Source organism: Varanus komodoensis, unplaced genomic scaffold (assembly GCF_004798865.1).
Source record: "Varanus komodoensis strain SLA01 unplaced genomic scaffold, ASM479886v1 scaffold93, whole genome shotgun sequence".
NCBI classification, from domain to species: domain Eukaryota; kingdom Metazoa; phylum Chordata; class Lepidosauria; order Squamata; family Varanidae; genus Varanus; species Varanus komodoensis.
In genome coordinates this window covers 1448469-1468588 of record NW_025336635.1, presented here as the reverse complement: position 1 = coordinate 1468588, position 20120 = coordinate 1448469, and the positions used below count along the sequence as shown (strand labels likewise).

The 20120-nt window shown below is 44.5% G+C and overlaps 1 protein-coding gene across 7 annotated transcripts in view; it reads left to right on the top strand.

Annotated features, from left to right (window-relative positions):
• Positions 1–8474: 8474 nt before the first annotated feature.
• RCAN3 (RCAN family member 3) overlaps positions 8475–20120 on the top strand; it is a 30571-nt gene continuing 18925 nt past the window's right edge. Inside the window, exons 1-2 of one of the 7 annotated variants that reach the window (XM_044418839.1) lie at positions 8475–8662; positions 15237–15248. In XM_044418839.1, the coding sequence (XP_044274774.1) occupies positions 15244–15248 (5 nt within the window). In that variant the 5' untranslated portion in view covers positions 8475–8662; positions 15237–15243. Of the gene's footprint in view, positions 8675–10531; positions 11686–13010; positions 13138–15236; positions 15341–20120 lie in introns of those variants that run through there. The other 6 variants (XM_044418837.1, XM_044418840.1, XM_044418838.1 and 3 more) reach the window with 6 other exon arrangements.

Genomic DNA, 20120 nt, shown 5'->3' with positions numbered 1-20120 from the left:
CCTAGTTTTATACCTTTGGGTCAAAGGCAGGCATGTCAGGGGAGGTCAGTGGTTAAGGACAGTCTCTTGTACCTGTTTAGACTGAAGCCGGCTGGAACATGCTGTGAGTTACAGAATTTTGTTCCTTATAGGATTGTGCCGTAAGAGTGATTCCAGGCAAAGAAGACCGGTAGTTCCTCAAAATCAAAATGTGTTGTGCAAATGTTCCTTCTTAGCTAATTTTGTTCTGGTAAGAAAAGAGGTGGAACACACAGGATGAAAACAGGATGGTTACAAGCGACAGAGTGTCTGGATCCTGTGCACAGCTGTGCTTTTGAGGGCAATTGCAGGATTAAAGTCTCCTCTGAAAGGGTCATCTCTCTCTCTCTCTCTGGGTCTTTAAAGAGGCCAAAGTGGGAGTGGGGGGAGGTCCTGTTTTATTAAAGATGCAAAAGCAGGTGTGTGTGTGATCTTTTCAGCCTGTCAACGTTGGGAAAAGTAACTGTGGGTCTCCTCTGTTCTGGCCTATTCTCTTCCATTTCCATTCTGTTCCATTTGTATTCTCTTCCGTTTGTTGGCTGTTCAGGTGTCTGGCTTGACCTTCCAAAGCAAAGCAAAGCAGTTTGCAGGGACAGTGTCAACACTGGCTTTTGGGAGTGTCTTTGGGAAGGTGTGGCTTGTGAGAATTTTTAAAAATTTCCCAGGATGGTTGTTAAAATCCGAGAATAACTTTGTTGTAGGGAATATTCATAACAGATGGTTAAGGGGATTTCCTACAGCTGTTCCATTAGACATGCCTCCTAAATGTTTTGTTGACTTTTCTTTCCCCCTTTGAATCAGTAAACGCTGTTCGTGGAAAGAAATGTTCCTTGTCATGGAGGCTTTTCAGGCTGTGTGGTGCTATGTCAGCGTAGCAAGACACCTAATGTCATTCTGAAAGAATTACTGCATAAGCAGCAAATACCTTTTGTGCAGTGTCCTTGGACATCAGCACAGGAGTGAGCTGTGCTGTGGGCTGAAGTGCTCTCAGATTCCTGGGAGAGATGGTGCTGTCTTTTCGGTGGCCTCTTCCAGTGCTTTGGAATGGTGACATTCCAGCATAATCAAATACAGGAGCAATGTGGTACCTACATGCTATCTCTGTTTTCATCAGCATCTCAGTCTGGTCACCTTCTCAGGGCTGCCCGTTGTTTCCTTATCTTGGTTAGTGCATGCTCTTTCTTTGCAGCTTTGGATGACAGGGCAGGGTGAACCCTGGCTGCATGTTGCCGGATTCCTTCTCCAGCCCTGCTCTGGCATCCTCTGTAGAGCTTGGTGACTCTTCCCTGACCATCCAGACTCCCAACAGGGTCTACTCTGTAAGAGCATATGAGTTCATAAGAATTGCTTTGCAGAGGAAGAGAACTGGGTTGCCGGGGCTCTGAGAAATCACCTTTTTCTGAGCATTGAGTCGCTTAGGGATCTTTAAGCCCTTTCTGCGGGGATGGCTGACTACTCTTTCACCAATTTCTGTTTTCAGGATTATGGCTGATTGTATAGTTCTGCATCATTTAATTCTATACTGCCAGATTGGATGTTGACTGAATGTAATGTTTGAATGTCTTCACAATAGTATGTGTAAATAAATTGAGCTTATTGATACACTCAACAACGGATGGTGGCATATTTTGTTCAGTGAAAATGTTGCACCTAGCGGGTGAGCAATTAAATTGGATGCGAATGAATTAGAGCCAGTCTGACAGTTTAGTTGGAGCTTCATGAGACCTCAGTAGAGCAATAATACGAATGTGACCTGTATGGCATGCAGAACTGTGGCATTTGTTGGAACCTTGAATAAGGTGCTCGCAGAAGGAGCAGGGGACATTTGTGGCCCAAGAGGCAGATTGCTACCCAGGGAACCTCCTGGGAATCATGCACAGCACTGGGTATGCCTCACCTCAGTTCACACAAATGTGCATGTGTCATTTATGCCAAGGGTGGAAACCCTTTCCTGGGACAACCATGCCCCTTTCTATGACCCTACCTGTGCACTTGCACATTCTTAAAGGTTGAAATGTCTTCCCCAAGACTCAGTTACACTTGCAACTAAAATATACTGGTATTTTTGTCTCCACATCCTTGGCTTCACTCCCACCTGCCACAGGAATGCAGTCCCTAGAAGCATCTCTGAATTTGAGTTTGCCCCTCAGCCTGAAAGAGAGAATTTGCCTCCCACTTACCCTATCTAAATTCTCATACCATGCCGATCAGGTTGGGGTAATCTTCCCTGCTGAGTAATGAGTGGGTGAAAGCTCTTATCTCTCAGCAGCCCCTAATTTATATAGGTGATTCCAGGTAGGGCTGAACCCAAGCAGAGGGGACAAGTGCACCCAGAATTGGGACTCGGGGCCCCTACCCTAGGCTGCAAACCCATTACCATAGGGAGGAAAAAAGAGAAGGTAAATTGTAGGTCATGCTAGAGACTTCTGTAAGCTTATTTTCTTGTATCCATATGGGTGTCCACATTCCTCAGGAGCTGGTGACTCTGGCTAGGGTGAAGTGGCAGCAGTGGGCTGCTGATGCAGCCCTTCTTTAGAACACACACAGACGGAGAATCAAAAGTCATGCAGGAAAGACCTAGTAGTATGCTAGGAGCTGGTCTGAAAATTATGCTAAATAATACTTTAGTCTCACCTGCATGAACCACAGGCTTGCATCCTCCCCTTCTGATGTTGTGCATGGAGACAAGAAGCATCCGTTTCTGCTTTTAACTTGTGGGAACTATGATCAATTTTTAAACATAGATAGGATCATAAATTACAGTTTGTTCCTGGCTTGTTTGGTCATTGTTTAAACACATTCTCCCTGAGTTCAGATGGAATGGGAAACTGTAGCTGCTTTAAAAACAGGAGTTATCTCTTGTGGCTGCAGCAGAGGGTAAAACAGGTCCAATGCAAGAGCCCAAAACTTGTGGTCTCTGCATGGAATGCTAAATGATGTTTCAGCATTATGCCTGAAAAGGCCCAGAGAGATGTTTTCTACCCTGTGGTACATGCTCTCTCAAGAACTTTAGTATTTGCGGGTATTTCTTGTGTACAGAAGGGAGGACCAACATGGGGGATCTGACCATCAGCATGAGGGAAGGGTAAGCATCATGATATTTCTGTACACTGAAATCTTATGGGCACTTGAAATTAGTGCTGCTAAGGGTTGTACAGGCCCCAGAGCAAATGAGTTAAGCCTCTGATCTCTAGAGTGTGTAGAAGAAGGAAGTCTAGATTCCACCAACAGGAAACATAACTATAGAGGGGAGTTTTGGTCACATGTATTCTGTTGTCCCTATCTATCTGTCTTATCTATCCAATATATCTAGGATTTATATGCTGCATTTGCTTACACCAAACTCCAAACCGTTTATATCATTCTCCTCCTCCTGCACTCAATGTTATCCCCACAACAACAACCTTGTGAGGTAGGTTAGGCTGAGAGTCTGTGACTGGCCTAAAGTCACCCAGTCCCAGATCTCCTGGGTCTCAGACCTGCACTCTTAACCACTACATCATACTGGTATAGATACACGCCAACACTGCTTGTCAGACTTTAAATGCAAATTGCACAACCAGAAATCTACAAAACCTAAACCTATGAAGCTAAAAAAACAGAATGGGGGAGCCAAAGAAACCAGTCAGTTCTCCTTTTTTCCAAAAAGTCGAGGGGGGGAGGTTGGGGAGACACAGGAGAAAAATTAATTCTGAACTTGTCTGCAAGTGCTCTTCTTAATATTCTCTTAATAAGGACGGCAAGCTTTGGGGCTTCCAATCCTATAATTATCTTGTAAGACTAATGTCTAACGTAGGAATTGTACTTGTGTATTGCTTAATACTTTTCTAATCTGCTGACCTCCCCCTGCAAACACCCTCCCACACTGGAGGAAAAATACCTCAGCTGGAGGTATTTGCTTGGGAGAATGGGCAGAACGTGCGAGACAATTGCCTCCCGCCACTTTGACAAATGCTAGCTACCCCCTGCACTTGCATTAGTTCAGCAAATGCAGGTTCAGTGACATACATTTGCTAAAGTAATGTGCTGTTCTACTCTTTTGGAATGAAATTAATATGTGATTTTAAACACATGAACCACCTTTTTATTAAACAATGAACTGAGATGCAGTCACATATACTAATAAGAAAATGGTAATGTCTCATACAGAGGCTTGAACTATGCATACAGTGCTTAATAAAATACAGGATTTAAAATGAATGTCTGTAATTGTCACTTTTTTGGTCTCTAAAGCCATAATGATATGGTGGCTTATAACCAATATATTTATGCAGTTGATTTGATCGTCACCTCTGCGTGCTGCCAGTGAAGACTTGCCAAAATAATTAACACTAGCCATATGGATTTTATTCCAGGGAAGTAAATAGAAACTAACCCAGAGAACATTTTTCATTCATTTATATTTGGGCACTGAATTATCAGTCAGGGAAAAAAGCTGCGGAAGCCATCTGTCATCTCAATAAGGGGGTGTCTGGATATAGTAGTAGCAAGCTGAGTATCTATGGAAAAATACAAGGAATAAGGAAGAAGTTGTTAATGGGCATTCAAAATAATCCACATCTAGGCAAATGTGCTTCTGGTTGAAGAAGAAAGCATGTAATCTGGAAGGTGCTAGCAAATCTGACATCACTACTAATCCACATGCTGTTTTCACAACATTTTGCAATTTATTTATTCTTCTACAAGGTGCCTATCAAATTCCTTAGCCATTGTACAATGTTATGTCTTGCAAGAAACAGGTCCAAGCACCTTGGTTAGAAATCAAGCCAGCAATATTTATTAAGAATAGCAGGACAGCAAGGCAATCCACAAATAATTACACATGTCAAGCAAAACACCTTGGAACAGTACAGTACCCGCTCAGAACAATGCTTTTATAGTTTACCTCATCCCCTGGCAATTTTCTCACTGGGCCCGGCCCTTCCCTTCCAGAGGCTGGGAATTGTCCTCCCTCCCTTCATACCTTATCTAAGGACCACCCTTTCCAGATGTGGCTCAAACACTCATCCCTGGCCTGGTTCCTTCTTGTTCTCTCTTATCTAGGAGCAGATTCTCCTACTGCTATATCCATATGAGTTCTCTCTTTAACCCTGTATTTGTCAGAACAAAGGAGACACCATCTTCTCCAACAACGATCATAAAGAAAAGAAAAACCCAAACCATAACAGAATGCAATCAAACAAATTGAATACTCAACAAACAATATACAACCAGCAACACGTTGCAAAGCCAACATAATAAGAAGCAATACATGACTTGTTGACTTGCACAGAGAAAAATAAGTGGAAATGGCATATTTCATGACACTGTGAATGTGCATCTTCAGTGTAGGGATTCACAGAAGGTTTAACCAGAAAGATGCGTGCTTAAAGCCACTGCAGTCAGAGAAGATACACTTGACAAAATTCCCTTTCCACACAGAACTTTCAAGGCAATGGACAGTTTCTGAAGTCTCTGTGCTACTTCAATCTGTGGTGGCCTGCATCTCTTTCTTATCTTTTTTACAGCCAATTGGGTATAAACAGGTGGTATGCCCCATACTTCTTTGCTTGGACAATAGAAGAACAACGCTGAATCAAGCCAAAGGCTAAACTAGCCCATCAGTGTGTACACAGTGTGCAACAAGCAGAAGTGGGCACCGCCTGGCGCCCTCCCACTCATGGGGTCCAGCGGCTGGCACCAAGATGCATATGACCTCTGATCCTGGATGGAGGGAGCCTGTGCCCATCAGGACTAGTAACCATGGATGGCCTTATCCTCCATGAATTTTCCTAACCCTGTTTTAAGTTCATCCCACAGTGGCCGATTCCACCCTTTTAACTATGTGAATAAGCCCTCCCACTTGTCTGGCATAAATCTCCCACGCTTCAGCTTCATGGGTTGATTCTGGGGTCTAGTATTCTAGGATGCAATTTAATCATCTGTATGGAACTGGAAAAGTATGAGCTGCAAGGAACTGTAAATGGGATTTAGAAAAATATTCAGCCATGTGGAAGTACTGAGTCAGTAGGAATGCATTGTGAGGACCCTCAAATTCTTTAGCTAATTATGTTCACTGCTAAAACGTAGAGCCCAGTCTGTTGTCTGTTCATATCCCATACTGATAGGGAACTTATTCTACAGAGGAAAATGTCCAAGGATAAGCCACTCATTTGATGCAATTGTGTGCAATTCATATGCAAAGGACTTGCTTCACAAACAGAACAGTATGAGGCACAGGTGTGGCTGAAACCCTGAGCTGAGTGTCTGGTGAAATGGTCACAAATAATTATCATTCATGAATAGATGCACTAACATGACAAAAGCCACAAATATGGTCATGTTAAATTTGGCCCTCTGGCCTTTTAAACTACTAAGTGGTGGAAAGAGTGAGTCATTGGCTGTGTGATTTAGCCATAATTTCCATGGTGATGTTATAGATCTGGTCGATGCAGATGCTAGATTCTTCAGAAACTCGCCTTTCCACATTCTTTCCAAATCACAATCCATTTCCAGCAGCTTTGCAGGTCCAAAGTTGTTTTACTGTAGCCTGAATTATTCCAACCAAACCACATTCTCAAAGCATGCATGAGGTTGTGTGTGCAAAAGCTAAGCATTTGGTGCATAAGAAGAACTGTTGCTAGCTGTCTTGTCCGGGCACCATCCGCAGGACTAGCCACTTTTGCTATGCTGGGAAAATCAGATGAATCCTGGGAGAAAGAGATTACTTATATGTGCCTTTGTGTTATAAAATCAAATCTGTACCTCTTTCTCACAAAGCAGCAGAATCCCAATCCAGATTACTGTTTAGCATTGCTGTTGCCTTAAGAAGATGGCATTATTACCTGGTCTGAGAAGCTGCTGGAGGCTAGTACTGTCAGTGGGGAAATACTGGTGTTCAGACCGCTGAGACAAAGATATTCATTTGTTCTGAATGGACCTATTTATTAATCTAGCTCAACAGAGGCAAGCACCTGTGCAGTGTAGCTATCAAACCAGTATTCCTGAATGATTCCTCCATCAGACATATTTGCATGTTTAAACAGACACACAGGCTGACCTGAACTGTCAAGAATTTACTAGATTGACCTATCTATAAAGCAATCAGTAATGTTTTCCATACTATTGTTAACAATGTTTTCTAACTGGCTAAAACATTATGTCATGCTTAAAGACATTAAGATGCCTTTGTAACCCTAGTCTGAGAAAGTGTAATACTCTGTCTTGTGTACGTGACTTGCAGATCATAAGTGTCATGCACATGGTGGGCATGTCGTGAGCCGAGCTGGCCGGAGCCAGGGGTCAGACTAGATGGCCCGAGAGGTCCCTTCTGACTCGCTCTGTTTCTGTGTTTCTATGTCTGTACATGGGCTGTAATTTTGTAGTTGAGTTTGCCTCTACCTGGTTATCATTAGTGACTGCAGGTACTGGGGCACTGGTCAATAAAGGTTCAAACGTTTGATCTTTTCCACGGACCCTAGTGCTCATTTCCTAACAAACTGAAAACCAAGATTCTGACAGCTGCAACAAACCTAAGAAAGCATCTAATAGCGCCTTAAACGTTTTGCATTTATTGTGACTTAAGTTTTCATGCACTAGAATGTTCCTCCTCCAGTGCATGAACTGAGCATAATCATGTCAGCTCAGTAAGGAAGGGTTGAGCCACACTATGGGTAAAATCCTATGCACGTGCAGACATTTTAAAAATACTGAAGCCATGCATTCTGGGACATGCTGGGAACTGTAGGACTTTTTTTCACTTCCACAACGTTGTGCCCTAAATTGGTTAGCATTTAAGTGCCATAAGATTTGAATTGTTTCGGTTCTGGTGCAGTCAAAATGAATGGGCCAGTAAATGTATGTTTCTACATGAAAGCATTAACGTCGAAGTTTTAAGGCGCATTTTCTAGCATGAGAGAAACCCTTTTATTAGGAGAGGAACGTCTTGCTTTTATTATCCTGTATGACTCTCCCGCCCTACTCATAAAAGAAGCGTCAAGGCGCCCTTTTAATCTTCTCATCGGTCAAGCCGCATCATCCCTTTCACTCTCCCGCCCTCGCTACCACTGAGGCCGTCTCCCCAGAAAACCCACCCAATATTTTGAACTTCGACTCCCATCAGCCCTAGCCAGCAAAACCAATAGTCAGGAATGCTGGGGATTGTAGTCCCAAAGCATCAAGTGGCGGAAGTGTAAGTGGGGGAGGGAAGACAAAAGCCCGCCTTTCTTCACCACGTGACCTAGGCTACCCGCTCTGGGACGCAAAGGGGTAGATCCTTCATAGTACCCTTGAGCCGGGAGAGGGCGCGCGCGTGCGTGCACGCACACAACCCTCCTCCCCTTCCCCCACTCCTCCATCCGGGACTCTCACACCGAGGAGGCTCGAGACCAGGGAGGGCGAGTGCGCGCGCACACATTCGCGAAGAGCTTAAAAGCGCGGGCCCGGATCTTCACGCGGGCACTTGCGCATGCGCGCTCGCGCGCTCTCCGCGGCTCCTGGAGTTTGCTGCCAGGCGAGGCAGGGCGGCAGAAGCGGCGGCGAAGGGGGTGGGTCTCGGCTCGTTGAGGCGCTGCTGCTCCTCCGCCGGCGGTCGTGCCCGGCTGGTCTCGTGGGGGGAGCGGCGTGGAGGGACGGCGGCGGCGCTTTTCCTGAGGTGAAGGCGACGGTGAGTGTGCGGGTGAGCCAGCGGGGAGACGACTTTGCTCCCCTCCGCAGTGTTTATCCCTCTTCCCCTTCTTATACCTCCCCCAGACAGTCGCGCAACACTTTGGGCCAGATGGGGTCTTCTCTGCCCTGCGTCGCCTCTTGGTAGCCCGCTCTGGTGCTGCGACCTCCTGTTTCCTTGTCATCCTCTCTTGCTACCCTTGAGGCCGCCCCGCCCCCTCCCCATTATGCGATCTCCCTCCCTTTGCACGGACCATTCCCTCCTCGGCCCCCCCACGGCTCCTCTGCTTGCGGTCTTCTTGCCCACCGGGCTCTCCCCGCTCTGTATGGGCGCGCACACGCCCACTTCCCACCGCCACGCAGGTGTAGCCTCCATGGTCAGAGGCAGTCTATCGCTCCGGAGGAGGCGGGGTGGGGAAACAGGCAGCATCAGAGAATGATCTCTCGCCCGTCTTCTTGAGCTCCCTGTGGGCTTCCTGGAGGCATCTGTTCAGCCTCTCTTGCAGCCGACATGCGGACTAGAAGGACCCCGGGCTGCGACTCATCCAGCAACGCGATTCGTATTTGCGGGGTTATTAGTACACACCGGCGCACAAGCTCGAGGACCTGTTGTGCCTCTTGCTCTCCTATCCTCCTGGCTTCCTGCTCAGCCCTTAGAAGGGCATTGCGTCCTTAACTCATCCCGTTATCAGTTCCTAATGCCATTCCCCAGTGGAGCTGCTGTCTCATGGTTCCCGTTCTAACCGCCCCCCCTCCCGCCACGAAACTCGCTCTTCCATTGCAAAGATGATGCTTCTCCTCTGCTGCCTCCCCCCACTCCCTCTGTGGGCATTAGGCTAGCAAGCTGTGTCCTCCTTTTGCCTCCACAATGCAGAGACTCTGCCCCCCTCCCGTGCTTTATTTCACCTTATTCAAGGGTAGATTGCCTTTTTCCTTGTTATCCTTACTCAATAGGACATACTACTGCCCTCCATTTCCTTTCCATTGCTCCAGGATTTGTTTTCTCCCTTATTTTCTCTACACATAATCTCTTTTGTGTGTGTTTCTAGGCATTTCTTAGAGTGTTTCCTCTCTTAAAGCAACTTGTTGCCCTGCATGTTTGTGAGATCTGTTGTTCCCATGCCCTCATCTCTGGTTTTCCTACCCCGTACCCTTTATATTTGCATCTTTACAGCTTGTTCCTGCCTTTGTCCTTTGCCAAACAAGCCAGTCCTTTCTTCTGGTTGTCCACCTTCATTTTCAGAAGGGTTTCATTTATTTTTACTACCCCCCCCCCACTTTATTTACTTCTGCTCAGTCCAGTTCATGTTTCTTGCTGAGCTCACCCCAGTTTCTTGCCCTGTCTATTGTTCTATCTGGTCCCATTCATCTTGACCTAGGCATAAATAGGAACCTGTAATTTCCCACTACACAAATGAAACATGCAAGGCCTTGGACGTGAATGAAACATGCCAGATCCCCCAAACCTCTACCTCCAACAAAGAAGTTGGAGAATTTGCCTCAAGCTTCCATGTGCACTTTCCTGTGACATGTCAACTAAGAACTTCAGCTTTTTTAAACAATAAGTTTTACAGTATTGAGCCAGAATTAAACATGGTTCAGATCCTGTCTCATTCAGACGCTAGCATTTAAGCATATCATAATTAAAAACCGGAAGCAGATGTTTCCAGTCTTCTCCTCTGGCATGCAGTGGGGTGTGGGATGCACAAGCCTAGAATCCACAGCAACTTGTTCATCTAGTGGCAGCCTTCCCAACCTGGTGGCCTTCAGAGGCATTTGGACTGCAACTCCCAGAATTCCCATCCAGCAGGGCCATTGACTGGGAATTCTGGGTGCTGCAGTCCAAATGTGTCTGGAATGCACAAAATTGGGGAAGGCTGATCTTGTGGGAAACCATGGTTTCCCATTACAGCTGAACTGGTAATCTGATAGGGTGGTGCTTTTTCCTTCTTATCCTCAAGAGGTGTTAGTAGAAACAATAGGTGCATTGAAGAGAATAGAGTCCCTTCCTCCCATTAGGAAAGAAGCAGAGCCTTTTTGCCTATCTGTATTATAATGTATTCTTTCCTTATTGATCACTATGGATGGGTCTGTTATTACAACCAAAAACATCATATGCACAACAGATTTAAACATAGTTAAATATTCTTTGGAGCCTCCTTGAGGATGCAAAAGATAATGTCTTAGTAGAAGTGGGAAATAATGTCAAACCACTTTCATTGTAAGTACATGTATTTCTCATTATTATAGTCTGAGAAAGCCTCAGTTTAGTAGGATAAGAATAAACTTAGGAGATGTTTGTTCATTATTCAAATTGGTCAGTTTACAAATGTGTCATCCCAAAGTCACATTTGTATGTTGGGGACAAGTGCTGGTAGATTAACAGTACAATCCTGTGCTTGTTGATTTGGAAGGAAGCCTCATTGTGTTGTGTGGCAGTTGCTGTCATGAAATTGTGCATAGGGTTGCAACCTAAATAGCCAAACCTATTCAGTTAGGAATTACTTTCATTTTCTTTTATATGCACTTTAATCAACAAACATATTTGCTGTTGTTCTTTAACCCACAGCAATACAAACAGCAGAAACTCATTTTCAGTAAAATGTTTGACAGGATATTACTTTTCTTTAAAATCCTTTTTCTGAGCTTTACTTTCAGCATCTTCCCTAGACAAAAAGATGTACTGTGACAAATTTACTTCTGTAAACAGTACAGTTTACTTTTTAATTTCATCAAAAATCTATCCTAGTACAATAGAATATGGTAATTCAGTAGGTCATGTATGATTTGGGTACTGAAGCTTGATGGGATTAAGAAAATTTTGGCTTTCTTTGGAAAACAACTGTAGCTTTTTCTGAACATAAGAAGAGCCATGCTGGATCAGACCAAGAATCCATTTGGTTCCTCTTTCTGTTCACACAGTGGCCAAGCAGCTGTCAGTGAGAAATCTGCAAGTGAAATCTGCAAATGACACTATGCCACTCAGCTTCCTCCACAACCTGTATGCAGAAGCATCCAGTCGAGGTGATACATATGACTAGTGGCTATCGATATACAAATTAATGGAGGTTAAGGCTAATCCCTTTTTTAAGGCCATCTGAACTGGTCGTCATCACACTTTCCTGTGGTAATGAATTCCCTATGCTAATTATGTGCTGTGTGAAGAAGTGCTTCCTCTGGCCTCTGTCTGCCATCATTCAGCTTCATGGGAGGACTCTGGGTTTTAGTGTCAGAAAAAAACATCTACAAGCCCTGCAACATTTTCTACCGCTCAATCAAAGCTTATTTTTTAGATTTTACATTATATGATAGAGTTTCTGCAAACCTCAAAACAGGCTCTTAGGGCAGCTTAGAATGCAAAGCTTAATTAAAAACCGTGTTACCATATAATAGTTATTGGCTTGCAGTTCCATGCCATATATAGCATTTGAAATGCTTTAAGGTACAGGAATACAGTTTTGACAGATCTGTGTTCCTTTTTAAAGAAAAAAACTGCTGAAAATAGTTACAACAAATATTTTGTTTTCAAAATTATGATTATTTCCTATATGGTTTTGATTTGCAAAGCTTGAAAAATATTCATCAATTCATTCTCCCTGGATGCCTCTGGTCTAGTCAGACTCTCAGGCTAACCTACCTTACAGATTTGTTGTTGTGAGGATAAGATGGAGTGACAGGACTATGTAAGGTGCCTTGGATTTCTCAGAAGAAGAAAAAAGGCAAAGCATAAATTATTTTTATTATCATTTCAAAGTTCTTTAGTATATTTTCATTTTAAGTACTTTTCTGCAATATTTGCAACCAATCCTGAACACAAGGCATTTCTTTCAATTACCAATTCTTTGTTACAAAACTGTAATGAACAATCAGGAAATTCATAAAATTTCAAACTCCTGATCCAATCTGTTAGTCTTTTTATTAGATTAAAAGAAGAAAGGAGACTGGAGCCAATTTATATCCTATTAATGGGTACAGATTCTCTTGAAGAACCTTGCAATTGTCAGTCTATTGTTATCTATTTGTAAATGGAAAATCTGAAACAGAGGTCATTTAAGGTTACTTATGTCATCTCGGTTCAGCAATCCACAAAGCTGAAAATCACTGTTCTGTATTGGAGATGTAGCCTCCTTTTCACTGGATAACACAACATATTTTGCTGCATTGTAGATTTCTCAATAGATCAGCATTTTCTTTCTATTAAAAGTCTTTATGCTAGAAATGTTGCTTTGTAATCCTTCTTCCTAAAGAAAGCAATACTGTTACAGAAAGCAAGAAACACTGCTCTTTAATTATGGTCTTGATTCTTTAAGCAAATTATTTCAGTTTCTATGTGTTCCTCTTTTCCTCAGTGCCTGTATCCTCAGTTTAAAGAAGATGAAATGCAATATTAGGGGCTTTTAGGGCTGTGTACTAAAACTCAGCTAACAATATGAACCTCCAGCATTCTGTGACTAATGAGAAACACCCTGATTTGCAGTAAGTAATTTGACTGTGAAAAGTTTCTTACAAACTTAACAGTTTTTGTTCTTGAGATAGCAAAAAATCCTTTCTACTCAACCACACATCTTACAAGCTGATTATCTACTTATCTATCTATGTTGGATACTCTTAAGTCACTGGGCCTGCAGGATGACTGTTGCTGCAATTTTATTTCTAGGGTTTTTTTCTGCATGATGGTCCTTGCATTCTCTGAAGCTTTTATGAATGAATCAGTTTATCAATGAATGGCAATCTCATACTTTTCACAGTTCCTTTTCTTTTATTATATACATTGATGAATAAAACTGAATCGTATCTTTGGAGTGGCCAGATTTAAAAGAGGATAGGTCATCTGTACCTTTAAAAGAAATTTCAGCAGGTACAGGTTGTCATGGTACCTACACCTTCTGACATCCCCTCTTCTATTAAATGTGCAGGAGCTCTGTCCAATTTAGCAGCTGGCCATCCTGTAATCTATTCCCACTTCACTTTACCATAGATTTTTGGTACATTGTGACTTATGTGTTGCTATAGCAAAACCCCTGATTCTGCATGTCCCAGCCATACTTGACCAGTTGAGTAAACCTCATTTTGATCTTCCCTCTCCACCTCAGTCCCAATAACAGTATTTCTGCACTGAAGATAAGCGAATTAATTTTGCATTCTTTTTTCCCTACATGCAAACTAACTTCCACAATCATTGGAGAACATGATTTCCAATGAGCGAGGCAAAGCGAAGGAAGAGAAGACCTGTGCCAGACTTGTTCTTGTTTCAGTTTGATTCATGTAGCAATAGGCTAATACTTATACTGCAGCCGATCCATTGGGCTGATGTAGAGAAGTGCAGAGGAACAGCAAAAGTTCTGTTTGATGTTGTGTGTTTTTTGCTTTAACACCAATTATTGGAGCACCAGTGATATCAGCATTGTGGTGAAGCAGCTTGAAGATGCATGTTAGGATGTCCTGGTGGAATCCTTGATTTTAGGTATTTTTCAAGCTGAAATATAATGATCAGACAAATTATTGGCTTGTGTGTGGTATTTATTTATTATATTCTACCTTTTTTCCTCTTGAGGAACTCAAGGTGGCTTACATAACTGTCCTTTTCCTCCTCAGTCTTATCCTTACAACAACCACCCTGTGTGCTAGGTTGGGCTGAGAGCCTGTGACAGGCCCAAAGTTACCCAGTGAGCTCTATGGCTAAGCGGGGACAGCAAGCCAGATCTCCTAACCACTATATCAATCTTGCTCTCAGATGCAATTTTGTAATTCTAGAATGCATGTATCTGGTTCATATAATTTGTGAGTAGGGTGGTTGACCACTGTAAGACATAGTATCAAAGTAGATAAATGTATTCAAATATGACAATTTTTTTTTACAAAGGGGTTCCTTAGATATTGAAAGTGGGAGAATATTATTGAAAGTTAGCTAGCTGAGCTGCTTTATTTCAAGGCTGGAAACATGTGCAAGGGGAAACTGATAATACTCTTGTAATGGTATCCAGTAAATGCCATTTTTGACTAGCCGAGCTAGCAAATCTCCCAAAACATGGTGGTCAGCAGGACCTAACTTGGCTTCGCACAGCAGTTCTCTGCCATGCTCTGTGTAAACAGTTTTGGTGGGTTGCTTGCCAGATTGGCCAATTTCAGGTGAGGTACTCCAGGCTCCAGATCAATAAGCAACCAATTAAGCACTCAACCTTGGAGTTGGTGGGAGGGCTTGGGATTGCTAGGCAGCTGCTGGAACAGTTTTCACACACCTTAAGAGGTGGGCAAAAGGCTGGTTGCTAATCATGCTTACCAGAAGGCAGCCATTTACATTCCATGGCAAGTGAAAATGTTGAATCCTGAATCATAATTATTATTGTGAGCTTCCTATTGCATATAGGAACTGGAAGGTTTTACAAGAATAATTAAGTACAGCAGTGTAAGTTCAACCGTCCTGAGGCTTGTGCAAAGGATGGGGTAGAAATGTTTCAATTAAATTAAAATTAAATTACAGCATACTTACACTGTTTATTACATTTATATCCCACCTTTTTTTTCTCCCAGGAGCCCAAGGAGATTAACATGATCATTCTGTTTTATTCTCATAGGAACCCCATGAAGTAAGTCCATGGAGCCCATTTCAGTGAACTTGCATTCCTGTTTTTATGTCCTCCAAGAATATATCCAAAAGAATCTGTTTTGCCAACCAAATGTAAGAACATAACAAAAGCCATACTGGATCATACCAAAGGGCCATCTAGTCCAGCACTCTGTACACACAAAAGCAACCAACTGCCCACAGGATTGCTCAGGCAGGATGGGCACAAGACCTCCTCCTGCTCAGCACCTCAGCAGCTGGTGTATGAAGCTATGTCACCTCTGGTGAAGGAAGTAGCACATGTCCCACAAGGCTAGTAGCCACTGGTAGCCTCTTTCCTCATGAATTTGTTCCATCCCTTTTTAAAGCCATCCATATTGGTTGTCATCACTACATCCTGTGGCAACCAATTCCACGGTTTAACTATATACTGTGTGAAGAGATATTTCCTGTTATTCTTCGTGGTCTCTGTATCACACACATGGGCTCTTCGTGCATGCATGGAGCGATTTTCAGAAGATTCTAAAGCCGCCTAATTAGTATTTGGTGGGAGCCCGGCCCCCATATGCAGCTAGCATGAGGGCGGAGCTCTGGGCAAGGCCTCAGTTCTTCGACCGCCATTGTGAGCGCATTGGAAAGTTCTTCTCCAACTTACCTCATGAGCTATATGTAAAGCTCCCACTGGTCAGGTTTCTTTTTTTCTCTGTAACTTCTATTGCTCGAAGCACAAAAGAAAGTTATTTGTCGCCCTCGCCACTTGCAGGCAATGGCACTCAAGGCTGGTTTCCACAACTGTACCTCATGCGACAGTAAACTCCCACCAACTGATGGCCACTGTTTGTTTTGCTTGGGAGAGTCCCACGTAGTCAAGTCTTGCTATGGCTGTCAAGCTTTTACAAAGCAGGCGAGGAAGCACCAGGCTGGCCATTTAAAAGTGGAACTTTGGAGCTGCGCTTTACACGCCAAGGACCCTCAGCTGTCTACTTCTGCAGCTTTGGCTCAAAACCCAGACATTGCCTCCTCCACCAGCGAAAATGCCCAAAGCAGCAAAACAAAAGGCGGAAAAGAAAGCAAAGCCACCGAAGTCGCTTACCCTTATTAAAGAGAAGGGAAGCGCAAAAGCGCCCATTCGCACTCCGAGTTGTCAGTACGTAGTAGCATCCTGCCGCAAAACCAGGAGGACCAGGGACAATCCCTACAACTCTTCCAACCTTCAAGGAGCACTTCAGTGTCCAAAAGAGAGATCCGGGAGTCACCCATTCAGCCTCCTCAGGCACAGAGCTGAGCCTTGCCTTCACCCTCGATACCAAGTGTATTTCTCCAGCCCAAGAACCAAAGAGCCAAGCGACGCTCTCGATCTTCTCCAGCTCAGACCCCCACATAAAAGACATTGATCTCCCCCAAGGGGATTTCGATTCTGAGTTCTATGTAGAATGCTGGGGATCTGTCGGCTCAAGACAAGGATCCCACTGGAGCCTGTTGGGTTCAGAAAATGACCCCCTGTCCGGTCCCAGCTCTCGCAATACATTCCAGCAACTGACTTGAGTCCCTGCCAATCTTCTACAGTTCGCAGATAGACCTCCGAATTCCTTGCTCAGCCATCGTACTGATCGAACTAAAGGCCTCTCTGAACAAGGGCAATATACCTTGGTCTCAATGGCATCTTCTCTGGATCGGCATTCTGATGCTCCTCCTGGTCTCATGATGACCTCAGACCTGTCCCAGCCACTTGAGGATACTGGATTCTTCGCATCCCAGGTTTTTCGAATGGCCCATAGTCTAGGTCTTGATATTAGACAAGAACCCTTGAGAGCTAAAGAACCCATTCTTCAAGGCTGTCTGTGCAGAGTCTGCTGGACCCGTTACTATACTACTCCTCCCAACTGTGCCGGATGCAATCCATCATGAATGGAGATCCCCAGCATCTGTGGCCCCGCCACTGCGCCACCTCAAGAATTTATTTTGCGTTCAAGAGAAAGACGCTGAATTCCTATTTCAGCACCCTAGGCCAAACTCTATCATTGTAGAGTCCGCCCAGTCTCACTTCAGGGGGGGAGCATGCCACCCCGTCTGACAAGGATGGTAGGCATCTTGATGCCATTGGTCGCTGCTTTTACTCCTTGTTGGCCTTGTCTATAAAAATGGCCAACTATCAAGCTGCCATGGCCAGATATCACCTCATGCTTAGGGATAGAATGGTGTTCCTATGCTATTTGCTACTGAAGCATGCCCAAGGTCTGGCAAACGAAATCAAGAATGAGGCGATGCACTTAGCCAGACAAGAGATTCTTACATTGTGACATCAAGTTGAGGGTGGTGCTCACAATATGGCAGGAGCAATAGGTCTCAGTTGCTTCGCATGGCTCCAGTCCTCCGGGCTGTCAAGGGAGGTAAAAGCACATAAAGAAGACATGCCATTTGATGGTGCTGGCTTGGTACATAAAACCACCGATGACCGAATGGGCTCGCTTCGAAAGGCCTGGGATGCTGCTCACCGCATGGGATTAATCAGTCGGTACCCCAAAGGCAATATACTTCACATAAGTGTCACAGATCTTCCTACCAGCCTAGGACCCCTGCCACCACTACTACTAGACAGCATACAGCCACTCAGCCTAGACGCCAAGATTCCTGTTCTCGGGTTTGATATTCCCGGAGGTGCCCAGACGATTCCAGGAGGCACCTGTGACTCTTTCATATGTCTCACATTGGCTCTGCTATATTCAACCACTGACTCCAGCCCTTTCTCCACACCTGGGCTGCCATAACCGCAGACTCATAGGTGCTTTCACTCATTGCCCATGGATACCGTATCGATTTTACTACACCCTCGCTAAAACGAACACCTCCATCACCACCTCTATTACAGGAAATTTCTTCCCTGTTTCATAAAGGAGCTATTGAACTTGCACCATCAAAAAATCCTCGATTCTATTCCAGGTATTTCACGGTACTGAAGAAAGACAGGGGTCTTCGTCCTATCATGGACCTCCATTCTCTGAATAAGTATATTCTACCCAAACGTTTCAGGATGGTATCTCTCCAGACCATCCTTCCCCTTGCTCTCTGAAAGTACATGGTTCATATCCGTTGACTTGAAGGATGCTTATTTTCATATTACGATTGAGGAATCCTATAGACGCTTCCTTTGGTTCCAGATAAACGATAAACATTTCCAATTTACTGTTTTCTCCTTTGGGCTGGCAAAGTATTTATGAAATGCATGTCGGTGGTCTGTGCGTTTCTCCTCCTCTGAGGTGTCAATGTATACCCCTACCTCGATGACTGGCTTATTGTAGCTCACTCACATGAAGCTTCCATCAAGGCGACTCCGCTAACCTGCTCCTCCTTTCCAGTTTGGGACTTTACATTAACACAACTAAATCTCACCTTTCTCCTTTGCAGTTGATAGACTTCATCAGAGCCAGGCTCAAGTCAATGCCAGTGAAGGGCTTCCTCTCTTGGGACAGACTCCGTACCATGTCCAGGGAGGTCCAATCCCTAATCGATACCTCCACACCGACTGCAAAATTGATCCAATGTGTATTAGGACTCATGTCTGCACCAATCCCAGTAGTTCTGCTGGCACACCTCTTCATGAGACCTCTCCAGCTCTGATTCCTGGTGTTCTTCAACCCAATGATACAGTCACGCCATATCATGCTCCATCTTCCTCCACGGGTCTGGAATTCGCTGCATTGGTGGACAAAGATGACTAATACAGCTATTGGACTCCCTTTCTCCCCTCAGGACCCTCAAGCAATTATAACAGATCCCTCCCTCCTTGGTTGGGGTGCTCATTGTGGACAAGCCACCATCCAGTCCAGGTGGAGTCCCAGGGACAGCTGTCACCATATCAGTTTCCTCGAGCTCCTGGCATTCAAGAAGACTTTGGTTGCCTTCCAAAATCACTCCTGAGATCGCCACGTCAGAGTCCTGACAGACAATACTACTGTGGTGGCATACATAAACAAACAAGGTGGAACCAGATCACACAGCCGAGCACACCTTGCCATGAGCTTATGGCACTGGTGTATAGCCAAACGAGCTACGCTCTCCGCTCTACATGTAGTGGACAAGACCAATGTTCTAGCAGACCTCTTGAGCAGGATTTTTACCACATGCCACGAGTGGGAATTCCATCCTGCAGTGCTTCAAACCTCTGGATTGACACCCCAAAATTGACACCCATTTTGTCACAAAGACAAAATCGTCCTCTGGCCTGATCCAACCTTTCTACTGAAGGGAATGTCATATTTCCACATGAACGAGCCGATAATCCTGCCCTCGTTCTTCCAGAGTCCGTCTACTCCTTCAGAGGCTGCATTGTGTTCCCTCAATGTCAGAAGGGCTCTTGCATTTTATAAATCAAGAACCCAGTCCCTAAGACAGACACAGGTTGTTCATCCTTTATGGTGAGCCACACAGAGGACACCCGATATCACCTCAAAGGCTCTCTAGGTGGATCGTCCATACCATTCGTCTGGCCTATGACCTCTCTGACCTTCGCCTTTCTGGACCTGTCAGGTCTCACTCGACTAGAGCCACGTCCACCTCTACCGCACTCTATGCTGGAGTGCCCCTGACTGACCTCTGTAAGGCAGTCACATGGTCTAATCCATCGCCCTTCGTTAAGCACTGCCGCCTCGATGTCAGGTCAAGAGAGGACTGTGCCTTCGGCAGATCCGCCCTCTGCTGTGCTGCACTGAGCAACACCACCCTCCTCCTTGAGATAAGCTCGCCAGGCACCCATATGTGTGATACACAGAGACCACGAAGAATAAGGACAGGTCTCCTTCCCTGTAACTGTCGTTCTTTGAGTGGTCATCTGTGCATTCACACATACCCACCTGCCAACCCCTCTGGTGTCTCTCTTGGACACATGCATTATAAT